The sequence below is a fragment of the Colobus angolensis genome, unplaced genomic scaffold, assembly GCF_000951035.1.
Source record: "Colobus angolensis palliatus isolate OR3802 unplaced genomic scaffold, Cang.pa_1.0 Scaffold129, whole genome shotgun sequence".
Lineage (NCBI taxonomy): Eukaryota > Metazoa > Chordata > Mammalia > Primates > Cercopithecidae > Colobus > Colobus angolensis.
The window spans coordinates 6,571,467-6,587,858 of NW_012114141.1; the positions used below are offsets into that span (position 1 = coordinate 6,571,467).

A 16,392-nucleotide genomic window follows, 5' to 3' on the forward strand; every position below is an offset into this window, starting at 1 on the left:
CAGTATAGTGAAGTTGGTAGCTTGAAATTGGCTATGATGAAAGCATTTACACCAAGAAAACTGGCAAATGCTACAAATCAATTTTTTTTTCAGAATCAACTATTGAACGTTTACCAGCACACCACGATTTATAACCAAGAACTACTGATTTTCTTAAACATTATCAAAGACCCAAGGAACTACCCAAATTTTATTTCTGGCAAAACGAATCAGGACTAAGGAAAAGAAAAAGGTGATCATGGTTGCCCTATGGAAAAGGGCAAAATGAGTAGTTGAGTTGGGATTGAACACATCAGTGCAGACTTGGGGAGCCTAAGTTGATGCAAGTATACCTCAACCTCTTGAACTTTAGAGTCATATGAGCAAGATCCTAGTAGCTACTGTTATAACCAATCAGTAGACATGGAAGGTAAGTACTAGTTCATCGCAGCTCCAGGAGAAAGAAAGAGAGAATAATTCATCTTTCCTTTGTTTTTATTCTAGCTCGCAGCCAATTATATGGTGCCCCCATATACTGAGAGAAAATCTCCCTTAGTATAATCAGATTCACATGCCAATCTCCACTGGAAACGTCCTCACAGACACACCAGAAAATAATGCTTTATCAGTTCTCTAGGTATTTCTTAATCCAGTCAAGCTGACACCTAAAATTAACCATCGCAATGGCTAAGGTAAAAGATTCATTACTAAAACTGGGGAGACATCTGGGGACAAAATGAAGCAAAAATTAGAGAACTCCATTCAAGATGTTTTATAGGAGCGATTGTAAAGCCCGCTGCACAGGAAGTAAGCTATACAAAATAACTCAACACAACGTATCTAATGTCTTTATATTTCTATTTCCTGGAAGTAAGAATGTAACACAATGTCACATTCATCTCTGAGGCCATCAGAATCTGGAACACATTTTCTAAGGTTCATGGTTCCCATCATTTGGGGTCCTCACTAGTGAATTTGCATGAGGCAACAGTGATGCACAAACTAAACAAACATAAGGCTACTTTTTAAAAATCAAATTGTCCTGAAAACAATATTCAAAACCAAGTACTAGGCAAACATTAAGTAAGATCTGAGGGTCCTACTAACTTGAAGGTAAAATAAAATAAAATAAAATACAAAAAATATCAGATAGTATTTGGCCTTTCTGGTTGCACTGTAACTATGGATTAAGAATAATTATCTAATCTCAACCTAATGACCAAAGAAATACGTATAATGTATGAACAAAAATCAAGACTTCCAGAGATAGCTAAATGAGAAAGTCAGCTGCCTGGGTGGCTTGCTGAAGACAGAAAAGCTGAAGATAAAGGGATCCAGATGCTATTTTGCACAGAAAGTACCAGATACCCCATAAGCAATCTTACCTAAAAAAAAGTATTTGCTAAAACAAAGAAAATCAGATGTCATAAGAAGACACCAAAAAAAAAAAATGATAAAGCTTTATCCAATCAGATAAAACATAGGCGAATGTTTTTCTTCAGGGCCACTACTGACCTCAGAAACAGACTAGAAAATACTTAGTCTGTGTGAAAGCCCGTTCCAGGAGTTAGATGATCTGTATGACTTTAAAATCTTTTCACAAGAGCATCTGTGACTGAATATCTCATTAGGTTTTTATTTCTTGCTAGATTCTACCCTGTAACAGTTTTAGATTCTTGTGAGACAAAGCATGAAAAGGTTACATGACAAGGGTCTTTTGAGAGCACTGATATAGGGATTTTATATTTTTTAGAGAACATGTTGAAAAGACATGGTACGCTTGTTAGAAGTTATATAAAACAATAAACATCTTATAATCACTACTCCTGGAGAGAATAATAATAGCAAAGGGTATCAAGGGGTTTCTGGAGGTACTAGCTACGTTTCTTTTAAGTCTGGGCTGGCTACATGGATATTTTCCAATTTGTGAGACTACATAGAGCTGTATAGTTATAATTTGTGCACTCTTCTGTATGTACATTATATTTCAATAAAAGCAAACAAGTAAATGATAGCTACCTGAAATCACTATTCCACCTGTTTTGGGAAGACTAATCTAACAGAAAATATTTGTAATGCACTAAATAAGAGAAGAGGGCTGTGATGGGTGCTGTATGACAGAATCTCCCTCCTCCAGGAGCTTTCCATTCAATAAAAGAGAGAGGAAGGACTCACAACCAATTAATGCACACTGCATTGTAAATAAATAACAGGGAGTAATAAGTGGCAAGTATTATAGAAGTAACACAGATGCAGCACCATTGTTACAGAAGCTGAAGGGAGGGAAAATCATTTTTGATGGTAAAAACCAGAGTATGAAAATTCTATTACTATCCCCTCAACACGTCATCCAGAATCCTGAAACACCTTGCATATGCTGGGCATTAACTCGATCAATGGAAGCAGATCAAAAAATAGCAAAGGCTTTGTAAATAGTGACAGGCAGAACTAGTTTTAATCCCAGTTCCATCATTTACAGAGTGTGTGAGACCTTGAATAATTTACCCAGATTAATCAAGTATAGGTTTTGTTTTCCCAGCCCTTCTACTCTTTTCAAACTGAAATTATTAAGGGGAGTGAGGAGATCCTTTCTCTTCTCAGTTGAAACTTGATACTATAGGGGAGACAACCAGTGTTCATACCCAATTCCCTACTTTTCAGTGGTCCAGGGGTGGGCATATGGCACATACCAGACTACTCAGAGTTATTGCCTATGTCTCTTGGATTGCAAAACTGTGAGAGAAGGAGCTTCCAGGGACCATGTGTCCAGCCATATGGCAAAAGTAATGAAAAGGAATGAAAATGATACGCAGAAAAATGCAGGGAGAGCCAGTAAGAGAATGGGGACAGTTATCATTTCTCTTCCGTTTCAGAAAACTCTGATACAAGAGTCGTCCCTTTCCTTTCCATGACTTGGGTGTCATGGAAACCAAGTATGGTTTGTCATGAAAACCAATTGTTATGGCAACCAGTTCCCCATCTTGCCTAAATAAGTTCAAGCTGAGTTTTGGTCACATAAATCAAAAAGCCATGACTAACACATTTCCCCCCATTGAGCCATGGTTTTTTCATCTGCAAAATTGACAGTACAAATATTTAATATATAAGTTTGTAATAAAGATGAAATACTTCATGCAAAGTAGAGTTGCTCAATACTAATTTCTTACCATGTACTACCAATGTGAGGATTCCCATCACCCACACAAGAATTCTCCAAATGATGGAGATTTCTCAAAGAACTTTAAAAAATATGATTCAACCCAGCAGTTCCTCTACTGGGTATATGTCCAAAAGAAAAAGATGTCTTTCTACCAAAAAGACACATACATTTGCATGTTCATTGCAGCACTGTTCACATAGAAAAGACATGGAGTCAACCTAGGTGCCCATCAATGGTGGACTGGATACATAAAATGTGGTACATATACACAAAAGAATACTAGGCAGCCATAAAAAAAGAACAAAGTCATGTCCTTTGAAGCAACATGAATGCAGCTGGAGAACGTTTATCTTAAGTGAATAGGAAAAGAAAGCCAAATGCCAAGTGTTCTCACTTACAAATGAGAGCTAAACACTGTGTACTCATAGACATAAAGATGGCAACAGTAGACACGGAGGACTCCTAGAGGGAGGAGGGAGGGAGACAAGGGTTAAAAGCTAACTATTGGGTATTATGTTTAGTACCTGAGTGATGAGATCATTTGTACCCCAAACCTCAGCATTATGCAATATACCCAGGTAACAAACCTGCATGTGTTACCTCCTGAATCTAAAATAAAAGGTGAAAAAAAAAAAAGACTTCTCCAAACTAGTTTCAATCTACATTGCCTCTACTATACTGCCTCTACCTCCAAAGCAGCTGGACAATTGACAAATCATACACTGTCATCCAATAAAGGCAAAAGATAGACTGCTCTCAGATATTTTCTACACACCCTCCTTTCTTTTTCCCCAGTCAATTCTCCTTTCAAACCCACGACTGTCTGATTCACTAGATTGTTCGCCATCTCAAATTTGATCCTGCCTCTGGCCTATTGGACTAGGATTTCATGCTCGTTTTCCACAGCACTTTACTTTCTAATATCCCTGAAGATTTTTTGGTCATTTGACACACCCTCAAACTCTTCTTCCTGAAGGCAAATTTAGTTAAGGAAGTTCTTAATTTGGTCTCCCAAATTTTAACCTCTGGCAGTAGCTGTGTGGTTAACACTTCTGGTCTATTAACTAGATTGATCTTCACCCCTTTCCAAGGAGTAAGTCCAACCAGCCTGAAATTATTTCCAAAATATCAGAAAACCTAATCATTATAAATAAAATTTAATGAGCATGTACTATGTATCAGGCTCTGTGCTACTCTGAATATTTACTTTATTTCATTTAATCTTCACTGCAACACTGGAAAGTAGGTACTGTTACTTTCCCTGATTGGTAGACAAGGAATCTGAGTCATAGAACATTTAAATAACTTTTTACTATATAAAATGTTTAAAATCTTATAGATACTAAGTTGGAAAGTTCACATTTAAACTCAGGCAATATGACAATACAAACTAGTTTTTTTTTTACGGGATCTTGCTCTGTCACCCAGGCTGGACTGCAGTGGCACAATCATGGCTCACTGTAGCCTCGGCCACCTGGGCTGAAGTCATCCTCCCACCTCAGCTTCCTGAGCAGCTGAGACTACAGGCATGTGCCACCAAGCTGAGCTAATTGTTGTATGCTTTGTAGAGACGGGGTTTTACCATGTTGCCCAGGCTGGTCTCAATTTAAATACTGTAAAGGGATATGCAATAAACCAAACATTTCAGATTTCATCCTGGTCCCATCCTTCCTCCTTGTACCCCCACCAAATTCATGTTAGAATATGAATTCCCTAGGCTGCATCTGCTTATGGATTATATATTGTCAGTAGACAAATTTGCATACCATTTTGTGATATATGGGCTCAACATAAACGAAAAACACTACTATCATTTTACTTCTCCCACTATCGTGAGCATTTCCCTCCTAGGAAACACAAATATATATTGGTATGAGATAAAGATCAAAGCATTTAGAAAAGAGACTTACTTTCAAAAGTGTTGGCAGGGGAGTCAGACTTCAGAAAGAGTAGCTTGTCAAATAAAAAACACAACATAAATTTAAGGGGAAAAAACTGTGAAATTACCAAGGTTACATGGTTTACACCAATCTATTTGTAGTAGATGAACAACAACTTTCTCACGTAATTATCATATCCACAAAGGATGTTACGTATCTTTAGAAATCAACTCTGCAAAAGTCTGGGTTATAGTCATTCTGCTAGAGATTAAGTGATGTAGATGAAGTGCCCAAGGTTTTATTTATTTTAGGGAGCGGAATTAGACCGGGTGACCCTGTTATTTTTGGTTTATCTCATTCTAAGACATAATATGCATCTTTATTTATCATGGAGGCAGGACAAAGTGTTCATTTTGCTTCCATATTGGCCATTTTTTACATGGCTATGATGGCATTAGACAACAGTCAGGTCATCTGGGCAACCTGAAAAATAAAAATACTTTGTGGCTGACTCAAACCATGTTGTTGCTAAAATAGTAATTACCATTAGCACTTCATGGAAGGAAATGTTTAGGAAAGGCATTTTAATGAGCTGAGACAGCTCTGATTTCCCACAGTTTAAAGAAAGCAACATAATCCTGCTGAAAGAACACAGATGCAGAAACAGTGGACTTGAGTCCTAGCTACATAAATTACCAGGGCTGTGACTCCAACAAAGTCACTGTTTTGCGAGTGATATGGAGCACAATGATTGCATTCCTTTCGTTAATGGGGTATTGTATAAAGACACAGGGAGAATAATTGTATCACTCAAAGAACAATCAGAGAAGCAGATCTCCTAGGAGACATACATAATAAGAGATTTATTATAAAGATTTGACCTTACACAATTATGAGGCTAAACAACAGCAGGAAAATTTTAACTCTTCAACTTTCCAACTAAATTCAGAAGTATATAATAGAATAATTCATTGTGTCAAGGTAGGATTTCACATAGAAATATGAAGAAGGGATAAATTAGAAAATGTATTATAATTTATTATATTAACAAATTAACCAAAAATATTAATTATATCAATACATGAAAAAGTACATTCAATAAAATATAACACTCATTTATTATAACTTTAACAAATGTAATCAAGAATACATCCAATCAAAAGCTACTTCACTTGATGAAATTTTAGGACAATGCTCATTAAGTTGGCATCCATAAAAGGATGTCAGACATCAAGTATTAGTGCTACTATTCAATATTGTAGTTGAGCTTTTGCCTAATATAATAAGGCAAGAAAATAAATAATAAGGACAAAGATAGAAAAGATAATCAAAGGACTTTATTGGTCCTTTCCTTAAGTTTTTATAGTGAGGACACATTCACATTACTTACATACTAAAATTAAAATAAGTTTAAAATTTGTATCTCAGACCAAATTGATTTTTTCCAATCTTTATTTTGGATTCAGAGGATACATGTGTAGGTTTTTACATGAGTATATTGAGTTACATGGTTTGCTGAGGCATAGAGCACAGATGATCCCTTAACCCAGGTAGTGAGCATAATACGCAATAGGTAGTTTTCCAGCCCATGCCCCTTCCCTTTCTTTCTCCTCTAGTAGACCTCAGTGTCTATTGTTGCCATCTTTACTGCTATGTGTACTCAGTTTTGTTTTTTTTTTTTTTTTTTTTTTGTAAGAACTGCGCTCCTTTACTGAGCACCTCCCATGTGGCTAAGCAGCCTCTTGTCAACCGACATCCTGCGACCCCATGCATTTACTGTCCCCAATTTACAGATAGGGAAACGGGGCCCAGAGGGCCCCAGAGGGCCTAGCAAGGACAGGAGCCCTTAGCTGGGGTCCAGCTCTGACGGTCTCCTGACCACTGGGCCTCACTGGGTGTCCAGGGTGTGGATGGTGGTGGCACTGGAGACAGGGTCCCTCAGCACTCAACGCCATAGCGGTCGAAGTTGCGGAGCAGCAGGCTGATCTCCAGGTGCACGGTGCCACCAGCAGCTGTGTGCAGGCGATAGCGGTCGGCCCCACTGTAGATGGTGTCTCCATGCAGCAGCTGTGGCCCACCACCCACGAAAGCCCGTGCCAGCTGCTCTCGCCAACTGCCCAGGGGCCGCCACGTGGGGCAGGCCAGCTGGTGTGTGCCCGGGCTGCTGGGCACATGGCAAAATCCATAGCCTGCAAGTTGGCAGCGGCCAAAGCTGTCCTGGGACCACACCTGGAAATGGAGTCGGGGCCAGCCTTGAAGACCTTTGGTGGCGAAGTGCAGATCGATGGGGTGGGACCAGTAGGCCATGTCCCCTATCTGGGGGGTGTCCACCTGCGTTTGGCCCTCCCGCACGCCTGACAGGAGCTTCCACGCCGCCCCTGTGTGAATGCCCCACTTGCAGAAGAGGCTACTTTCCGAGAAACCGCTGGCCCCCATGATCTGCCCGATCACGTGCACCTCAGCCATGGCCCTTAGCGCACTTAACCGTTAGGAGGGGCGAAAGCAGCAACGGGGCTTGTAGTTCATGGGGTAGAGTTGACTCGTTTTTTTCTCCGCGGGCGCCTACCAGGCCTGGCTCGCGCCTTTCCCAGGACCTTCCTGGCTGCGAGAGATGGAAGCCGCGATACTTCGGCGTCCGCGCTCGCCTTGGGTTCCGTGGTTGTTGCTGTACTCAGTTTTTAGCTCCCACTTATGAATGAGAACGTGAAGCATTTGGTTTTCTGTTTCTATGTTAATTTTCTTAGCATAATAGCTTCCAGCTGCATCCATGTTGCTGCAAAGGACATGATTTTGTTCTTTTTCATGGCTGTGTAGTATTCCATGGCGTATAGCTACCACATTTTCTGATTCCAATCCACTGTTGATGGGCAGCTAGGTTTACTCTATGTCTTTGCTATTGTGAATAGTGCTGTGATGAACATGTAAGAGCATGTGTCTTTTTGGGTAGAATGATTTATATTCCTTTGGGTATATAGTCAGTAATGGGATTTCTGGGTTGAATAGTAGTTCTTTTTTAAGTTCTTTGAGAAGTTTCCAGATTGCTTTCCACAGTGGCTGAACTAATTTGCATTCCCACTCACAGAGTATAAGCATTTTCTCTACAGCCTTCCCAGCATCTGTTATTTTTTGACTTCTTAATGATTGTCATTCTGAGTAGTGTGAGATGTATCTCTCATTGTGGTTTCGATTTGCATTTCTCTAATGATTTATGATGGCGAACACTTTTTCATATGTTTGTTGGCTGCTCCTGTGTCTTATTTTTAAAAGTGTCTGCTCATGTCCTTTGCCCATTTTTGATTGGATATTATTTGGTTTTTGCTTGTTGATTTAGGTTTCTTATATATTCTGGATATCAGACCTTTGTCAGATTCATAGTTTGCAAATATTTTTTTTCCATTCTGTAGGTTGTCTGTTTACTCCTTTACAATTTCTTTTGCTGTGCAGCAGCTCTTTAATTTAATTAGGTCCCATTCTCAATTTTTGTTTCTGTTGCAATTGCTTTTGGAGACTTTGTCACAAAATATTTGCCAAAGCCAATGTTGAAGAGGTTATTTCCTAGATTTTCTTCTAGGATTTTTTTGTTTGAGACCCTGCATTTAAGGTGTTAGTTGATCCTGGGTTAATTTTTGTATATGGTGAAAGAGAGGTTTCATTCTTCTGCATATGACTAGCCAGTTATCCCAGCACCATTTATTGACTAGGGAAACTTTTCCCTTTGCTTATTTTTGTTGACTTTGTCAAAGATCAGATGACTGTAGATGTGTGGCTTTATTTTTCTGTTCTCTATTCTGTTCCACTGATCTATGTGTTTGTTTTTGTACCGGTACTATGCTGTTTGGTTACTGTAGCCTTGTAGTATAATTTGATATCAAATAATATGATGTCTCTGGTCTCATTGTTTTTGCTTAGGATTACTTTGGCTATTCAGATTCTTTTTTGGTTCTATACAAAATTTAGAATAGTTTTTTCTAGTTCTGTGAAAAATGATGCTGGTAGTTTGACAGGAATAGTGTTGAATCTAAATTGATTTGCACAGTCTGGCCATTTTAACAATATTGAGTCTTCCAATCCATGAGCATGGGATATTTTTCCATTTATTTGTGTAATCTTTGATTTCTTTCAGCAGTGTTTTGCAGTTTTCCTTGTAGAGAGCTCTTGGCTTCCTGATTAGCTGCATTCTTAGGTACTTCATTTTTTGTGGCTATTATAAATGTGGTTGTGTTCTTGACTTGGCTGTCAGCTAGAACCTCTTTGTGTAAAGAAATGCTACTAATTTTTGTAGATTGCTTTTGTATCCTGAAACTTTACTGAAGTAGTTTTTCAGTTCTAGGAGCCTTCTGGCAGAGTCTTGAGGTTTTAGGTATAGAATTATATCATCGGCAAACAGAGATAGTTTGACTTCTTCTTTTCCTAACTGGATGCCTTTATTTCTTTCTCTTGACTGATTGCTCTGGCTAGAACTTCCAGTACTATGTTGAATAGAAGTGGTGAGAGTAGGCTTCCTCGTGTTGTTCCAGTTCTCAAAGTGAACGGCTTTGGCTTTTGCCAAGGCAGTATGATGTTGGATCAGACCAAATTTCTAAAAGACATATTTACAAGATCAATTACACTCTATTAAATTATATTAAATTAAATTCTATTAAATTAGATGTTTAGCATGTACTCTATGCAGGGTGGTAGAATAGTGTATTAACATACAATTAATGTAATTTTCTCTCCCTGCTCCAGGATTATACCCATACCTCGGTGGAGGTTTGTATTATACAGCAGAAAGCAGGCATTTAGCACCAAGAAATGTTTACTGAATGTTATGCTACTTCATGATGCCTACATTGCAGTAGTAAGAGATGAGCCAAGAGATGGAAACCAAGCAATCTGGAGACCTACTACTTAAGGTTAGCCTAAAAGGAAAAAAAGAGTGGCACACAAAGCAAACCCACATCTAGGTTACATTTTTCACTACAAATATATAAAAAAGCAATTATGGAAACACAAGGAAGAGAAAAAGACAACATTGAAGACTGAAGATACGGCATTTGAAATAAGAGGATGGACGAGATTTCAACTTGTAAAAATGGTGAGAGAGAGAGAGAAAGATACACACAGTAAATATGGGTTATATTAGAGACTTGCCTCAAAGATATTTTCAGTTTAGCTCCAGACCACTACAGTAAAATGAATTTTGCAATAAAACAAGTCACACAAGTTTTTGGGTTTCCTGGTGCACATAAAAGTTATGTTTATATTATACTATAGTCTATTAAGTGTAAAATAGCATTATGTCTAAAAAACAATGTATATGTCTTAATTAAAAATACTTTATTACTAAGGAGGGTTTTGCTTCTATGTTGATGTCTGCTGACAGATCAAGGTGAGTAGCTGCTAAAGGTTAGGGTGGCTGGGGCAATTTCTTAAAGTAAGACAACAATGCCACATCACCAAAATAGCAGAATAGAAAGTAACTTGTTCATATCCCTTTATAAAAACAAGAACTCTGCAGCCATCTACCGTAAAAAATGTCTCTCTACAAGCCTCGGGATTCAAGTAGGAGTTTGTGAAACTCCAGTGAAGCCTAAGACCATGGAGTGCCATTTTGAGAGTGCAAACTGAAATCTAGTTGGTTGATTCACTGAGCTTTCTCTGGGTTCAAGCCCAGAAAAGGCCCAGTCCTACAAGAGGCTTGGTTACAGCCCTGTTTGGCCCTGAGCCTGTAACCAAAACCATCTGCCAAGAGGTCCAGAAAGAACTGTGCACACTTCTTTGGCGGAAAGGCTCATTCGCCCACTACCATTGGTCTCAGCAGTGAACCTGAAAGTTGCCCTATAGCTTGGCGTCAGCCCCTTCAACTGGGGTCCCAGCTCAGAGTTGCTCACACAAGAATCCAGAGGAAGACTCACCCATATCTTGCAGCCTTGGAGTCTGAGACTCTCTAATGAGCTTGCTGATCTCTGTTCCAAAGCAGATCCAGAGGGGGCCCTACAATTAATGTAATTTTACCTACAGTAAACTCATTTTTGACAAAGGTGCCAAGAGCATGCATTGGGGAAAAGACAGTGTCTTCAATAAACGATGCCAGAAAAACTGAATATCCATATACAGAGGAATAAACCTAGATCCCTATCTCTCACCATATAGTAAAATCAAAATCAAAATGGATTAAAAACTTAAAACTAAGACAAAAAATGATGAAACTACTACAAGAAAACATTGGGGAAACTCTGCAGGACACTGGGCTAGAAAAAGATTTCCTTGAGTCATGTCCCACAAGCACAGGCCACCAAAGAAAAATGGACAAAGGGGATCACATCAAGTTAAAAAGCTTCTGCACAGGAAAGGAAACAATCAACAAAGTGAAGAAATAATCCACACAATGGGAGAAAATATGTGCAAACTGTCCATCTGACAAGGGATTAATAATCAGTACATATAAGGAACTCAAACAAATGTATAGGAAAAAAATCTAATAATCTGATTATAAAAATGGGCAAAAGATTTGAATAGATATTTCTCAAAAGAAGACATATAAATGGGAAGCAGGTATATTAAAAATTGCTCAACATCACTGATCATGAAATAAATGCAAATCAAAACTACAATGAGATATCATCTTATTCCAGATAAAATGTCCTTCATCCAAAAGTCAGGGAATAATAAATGTTGGTGAGGATGTGAAGAAAAGGAAAAATTTGCACACTGTTGATAAGAATGTAAATTAGTACAACTAATATGGAGAACAATTTGGAGATTCCGCAAAAACATAAAAATAAAGCTACCCTATGATTTAGTAATCCCACTGCTAGGTATATACCCAAAAGAAAGGAGGTCATGGTCAAGTGCGGTGGCTCACACCTGTAACTCCAGCCCTTTGGGAGGCTAAGGTGGGTGGATCACAAGATCAGGAGATCGAGACTATGCTGGCCAACATGGTGAAATCCCACCTCTACTAAAAATACAAAAATTAGCTGGGCATGGGGGAACATGGCTGTAATCCCAGCTATTTGGGAGGCTGAAGCAGGAGAGTGACTTGAACCAGGGAGCTGGTGGTTGAAGTGGGCCAAGATCGTGCCACTGCACTCCAGCCTGGCAACAGAGTGAGACTCTGTCTCAAAAAGAAAAAAAGAAAGTCATTATATCAAAGAGATATCTGCACTCTTATGTTTGTTGCAGCACTGTTCACAATAGCTAAGATTTGGAAGCCACCTAAGTGTCCATCAATAGATGAATGGATAAAGAAAATGTGGTACATATACACAGTGGAGTACTATTCAGTCATAAAAAGAATAAGATACTGTCATTTACAAAAACATAGGTAGAACTGGAAGTCTTTATGTTAATCAAAATAAACCAGGCACAGAAAGGCAAACATCACATGTTCTCACTTACTTTGATCTAACAATTGAACTCATGGAGACAGAGAATAGAAGGATGGTTACCAGAGGCTGGGAAGGGTAGTGGGAGGTGGAGGAAAGTGGAGATGGTTAACGGATACAAAAATAATAGTCAGAAGAAAGAATAAGATCTAGTATTTGACAGCACCACAGGGGGCTATAGTCAATAATAATCTATTGTACATTTTAAAATAACTAAAAGGGTATAATTGCATTATTTGTAACAGCAAGGATAAATGCTTGACCAGATGGATATCCAATTTTCAATGATGCGATTATTATGCATTGCATACATGTACCAAAATATCTCATGTACCCCATAAATATATACACCTACTATGCATCCATGAAAAATGAAAATAAACATATTTTTTAAAAAAGAAAGCAAGAAAGCAAGCCCACTTATAATAGTGACAAAGAAACAAAATAAAATACTTGAGACTTAATTTAACCAAAGGAGTAAAAGATCTCTACAAGAAAAATTATAAAACACTCCTGAAGAAAATTGAAGAACAAAAAAAAATGGAAAGATATTTTCATGAATTGGATGAATTAATATTGTTAAATGTCTATACTACCACAAGTGACCTATAGATTCAATACAATGTTTATCAAAATACCAACGACATTCTTCACAGAAATAGAAAAGAAATCCTAAAATTTATATGGAAACACAAAATACCTCAAATTGCTAAAGCAATCCTAAGCCAAAAAACAAAGCTGAAGCTGTCCATTACACTGCCTGATTTCAAATTATACTTCAAAACTACAGTAATCAAAACAGCATAATAATGGCATAAAAAACAGACAGACCAATGAAACAGAATAAATAACCCAAAAGTAAATTTACTCATTTACATCTAACTCATTTTTCACAAAGGTACCAAGAACATACAGTGGGGAAAGGACAGTCTCTTTAATAAATGGTGCTGGGTAACTGGATATCCATACACAAAAGAATGAAAGGAGATCCTTGTCTTTCACCAAATACAAAAATACATGTAGAATGGATTAAAGACAAATGTAAGACTTGCAGCTATGAAGCTACTAAAAGAAAACATTAGGGAAATGCTATAGGACATTGGTCTGGGCAAAGATATTTTAGGAAAGACCTCAAAAGCACAGGCAACAAAATCAAAAACAGACAAACAGAATTACATTAAGCTAGAAACCTTCTATATAGCAAAAGAAACAATCAGCAAACTGAAGAGACAACCTATCGAATGGGAGAAAATATTTGCGAACTATCCATCCAACAAGGGATTAATCACCAGAACGCTTAAGGAATTCAGACAACTCAATAGAAATAAATAAATAATCTGATTTTAAAATGACAAAAGGCTTCAATCGACATTTCTCAAAAGAATACATATGAAAGGCTAATAGGTATATGAAAAAAATGTTCAACACATTTAATCATCAAGGAAATGCCAGTCAAAACCACGATGCGATATCATCTCATTCCAGTTACAGTGGCCATTATCAAAAATACAAAAAATAACAAATGTTGGCAAGGATGCAGAGAAAGGGAAAGGCTCATACATTGTTGACAGGGATGTAAAATATTACAGCCATTATGGAAAACAGTATGGAGGTTCCTCAATAAACTAAAATTAGAGCTACCATATAATTAAGCAATCTGAGGAGTGTATATCCAAAAGAAAGAAAATCAGTATATCGAAGAGATATCTGCACTCCCATGTTTATTGCAGCACTATTCACAGTAGCCAAAATATGGAATCAGCCAAGCATCTATCAATGAATGAAGGGCCAAAGAAAATGTGACAGGGAAGGGTAATGGCGTGGAGAGCAGGTGGGGATGGTTAATGGGTACCAAGAAAAATCATTAGAAAGAATGAGTAAGACCTACTATTTGATAGAACAACAGGATGACTATTGTCAATAATAATTTAAAGGTATATTTTGAAATAACTAAAAGAGAATAATTGGATTGTTTGTAACACAAGGATAAATGCTTGAAGGGATGGATACCCCATTCTCCAGGGTGTGATCATTATGCATTGTATGCCTGTATCAAAACATCTCATGTACATCATAAATATATACACCTACTATGTATCCACAAAAATTAAAAATTAAAAACTTTTATGAAAAAAGAAAACGTGACAGATACACAGAAGGGAAGACTATTCAGCCACAAAAGGAATAAAATCCTGTCATTTTTAGCAACACCGATGGAACTAGACTAGAGGTTATTATACTACGATATTCCAGCGACAGAAAGACGAATATTGCATGTTCTCACACATGAGAACTAGAAAGTGGACCTCATGGAGGTAGACAGTAGAATGACATTTATCAGAGGCTGGGAAGGGAAAGCGATGAGGGTTGGGGGATGAAGGTAAGTTGGTTAAGGGGTACAAAAACACAGTAAAATAGAAGGAATAAGTGCTAGTGTTCTATATTAGAGCAGGGAAATTATAGCTAATAATTTACTGTATATTTCAAAAGAGCTAGAAGATTAGTAATGTTCCTCACACACATACAAAAAATAAAACTTTGAGTTGATGGATTTCCCAATTACGCTGATTTGATCATTACACATGAATTTGCTACATGTGTCAAAATATTTTGGTACACAAGTGTCAGAATATCACATGTTCTCCCAAAACAAGTGCAAATAAGATATATATCAATTTTTAAAAACACAAGAATGAAATTTGCTGCACTGATTGATACCTTTCATGAAAGATTTCTTTATAGCATGTGATGCTGTTTGATAGCATTTTATCCACAGCAGAACTTCTTTCCAAATTGTAGTCAACCCTCTCATACCCTGCCACTTCCTTTTAAACTAAGTTTAATAATACTCCAAATCATTTGTTGTCATGTTACCAATATTCACAGCACCTTCATCAGGAGTAGATTTCACCTCCGGAAACCACAATGTTCATCGATAAGGAGCAACTCCTCATAGGTTAAAGTTTTACTATGAGATTACAGAAACTTAATCACATCTTCAAGCTCTACTTCTAATTGTAGTTCTCTTGCTATTTCCACCAAGTCAGCTTCAGTGACTTCCTTTGCTGAAGTCTTGAACTCCTTAAAGTCATCCCCGTGGGTTGGAATAAACTTCTTCCAAAGTCCTGTTAATGTCGATGTTTGGACCTCTTCCCAAGAATCACACGTATGCTTAGTGGCCTCTAGAATGTTGAAATTTTCCCAGAAAGTTTCCATTTAATTTGCCCAGATCCATCAGAGGAATTACTATCTACAGCAGCTATAGCCTTACTAAATATATTTCTTCAGTAATAGGACTTGAAATTCTAAAGTACTTCTTGATCCATAGCTGCAGAATGAATGTTGTGCTAGCAAGCATGAAAGCAACATTAATCTCCATGTACATCTCCATCAGAGTTCTTGGGTGACCATGTTCATTGTCAGTGAACAGTAATATTTTGAAAGGAGTCTTTTTTTCTGAGCAGTAGGAATCAATAGTGGGCCTAAAATATTCAGTAAATCATACTGTAAACAAATGTTCTGTCACCCATGTTTTCTTGTTCTGCTGATAGAGAACAGGCAGAGTGGATTTGGCATACTTCTTAAGAGCTCTAGGATTTTCAGAATGGAAAATAAGCACTGGCTTCCATTTAAAGACACCAGCTACATTAGCCTGTAACAAGGGTCAGCCTGTCTTTTTAAGCTTTGAAGCCAGACATTGACTTCTCCTCTCTAGTTAGGAAAGTTGTAGTTGGCATGTTTTCCCAATGGAAGGCCATTTCATTTCAGGGAATAATTGTTGTTTAGCCATCTCCATCATGAGCTTAGCTAGATCTTCTGAATAACTTGCTGCAGCTTCTCCATCAGCACTTGCTGCTTCACCTAGAGCTTTAATGTTATGAAGACAGCTTCTTTCTTTAAACCTCATGAACCAACTTCTGACAGCTTCCAACTTTTCCTCTGCCACTTTCTCACCTCTCTGAGCCTTCATAGAATTAAAGAGAGTTAGGAACTTATTCTGGAT

The 16,392-nt window shown here is 37.8% G+C and overlaps 1 protein-coding gene across 1 annotated transcript; it reads right to left on the minus strand.

Moving 5' to 3' along the window:
- Positions 1-6,711: 6,711 nt before the first annotated feature.
- LOC105505776 (B9 domain-containing protein 2) lies at positions 6,712-7,677 on the minus strand. The gene has a single exon (XM_011933728.1). The coding sequence runs from the start codon at positions 7,483-7,485 to the stop codon at positions 6,958-6,960; it is 528 nt and encodes a 175-aa protein (XP_011789118.1). The 5' UTR covers positions 7,486-7,677; the 3' UTR covers positions 6,712-6,957.
- Between the last annotated feature and the right edge of the window lie 8,715 nt (positions 7,678-16,392).

What these genes read in the sequence shown, in the direction of transcription:
- LOC105505776 (XM_011933728.1), bottom strand. Translation starts at nt 7,485, where the DNA reads ATGGCTGAGGTGCACGTGATCGGGCAGATCATGGGGGCCAGCGGTTTC.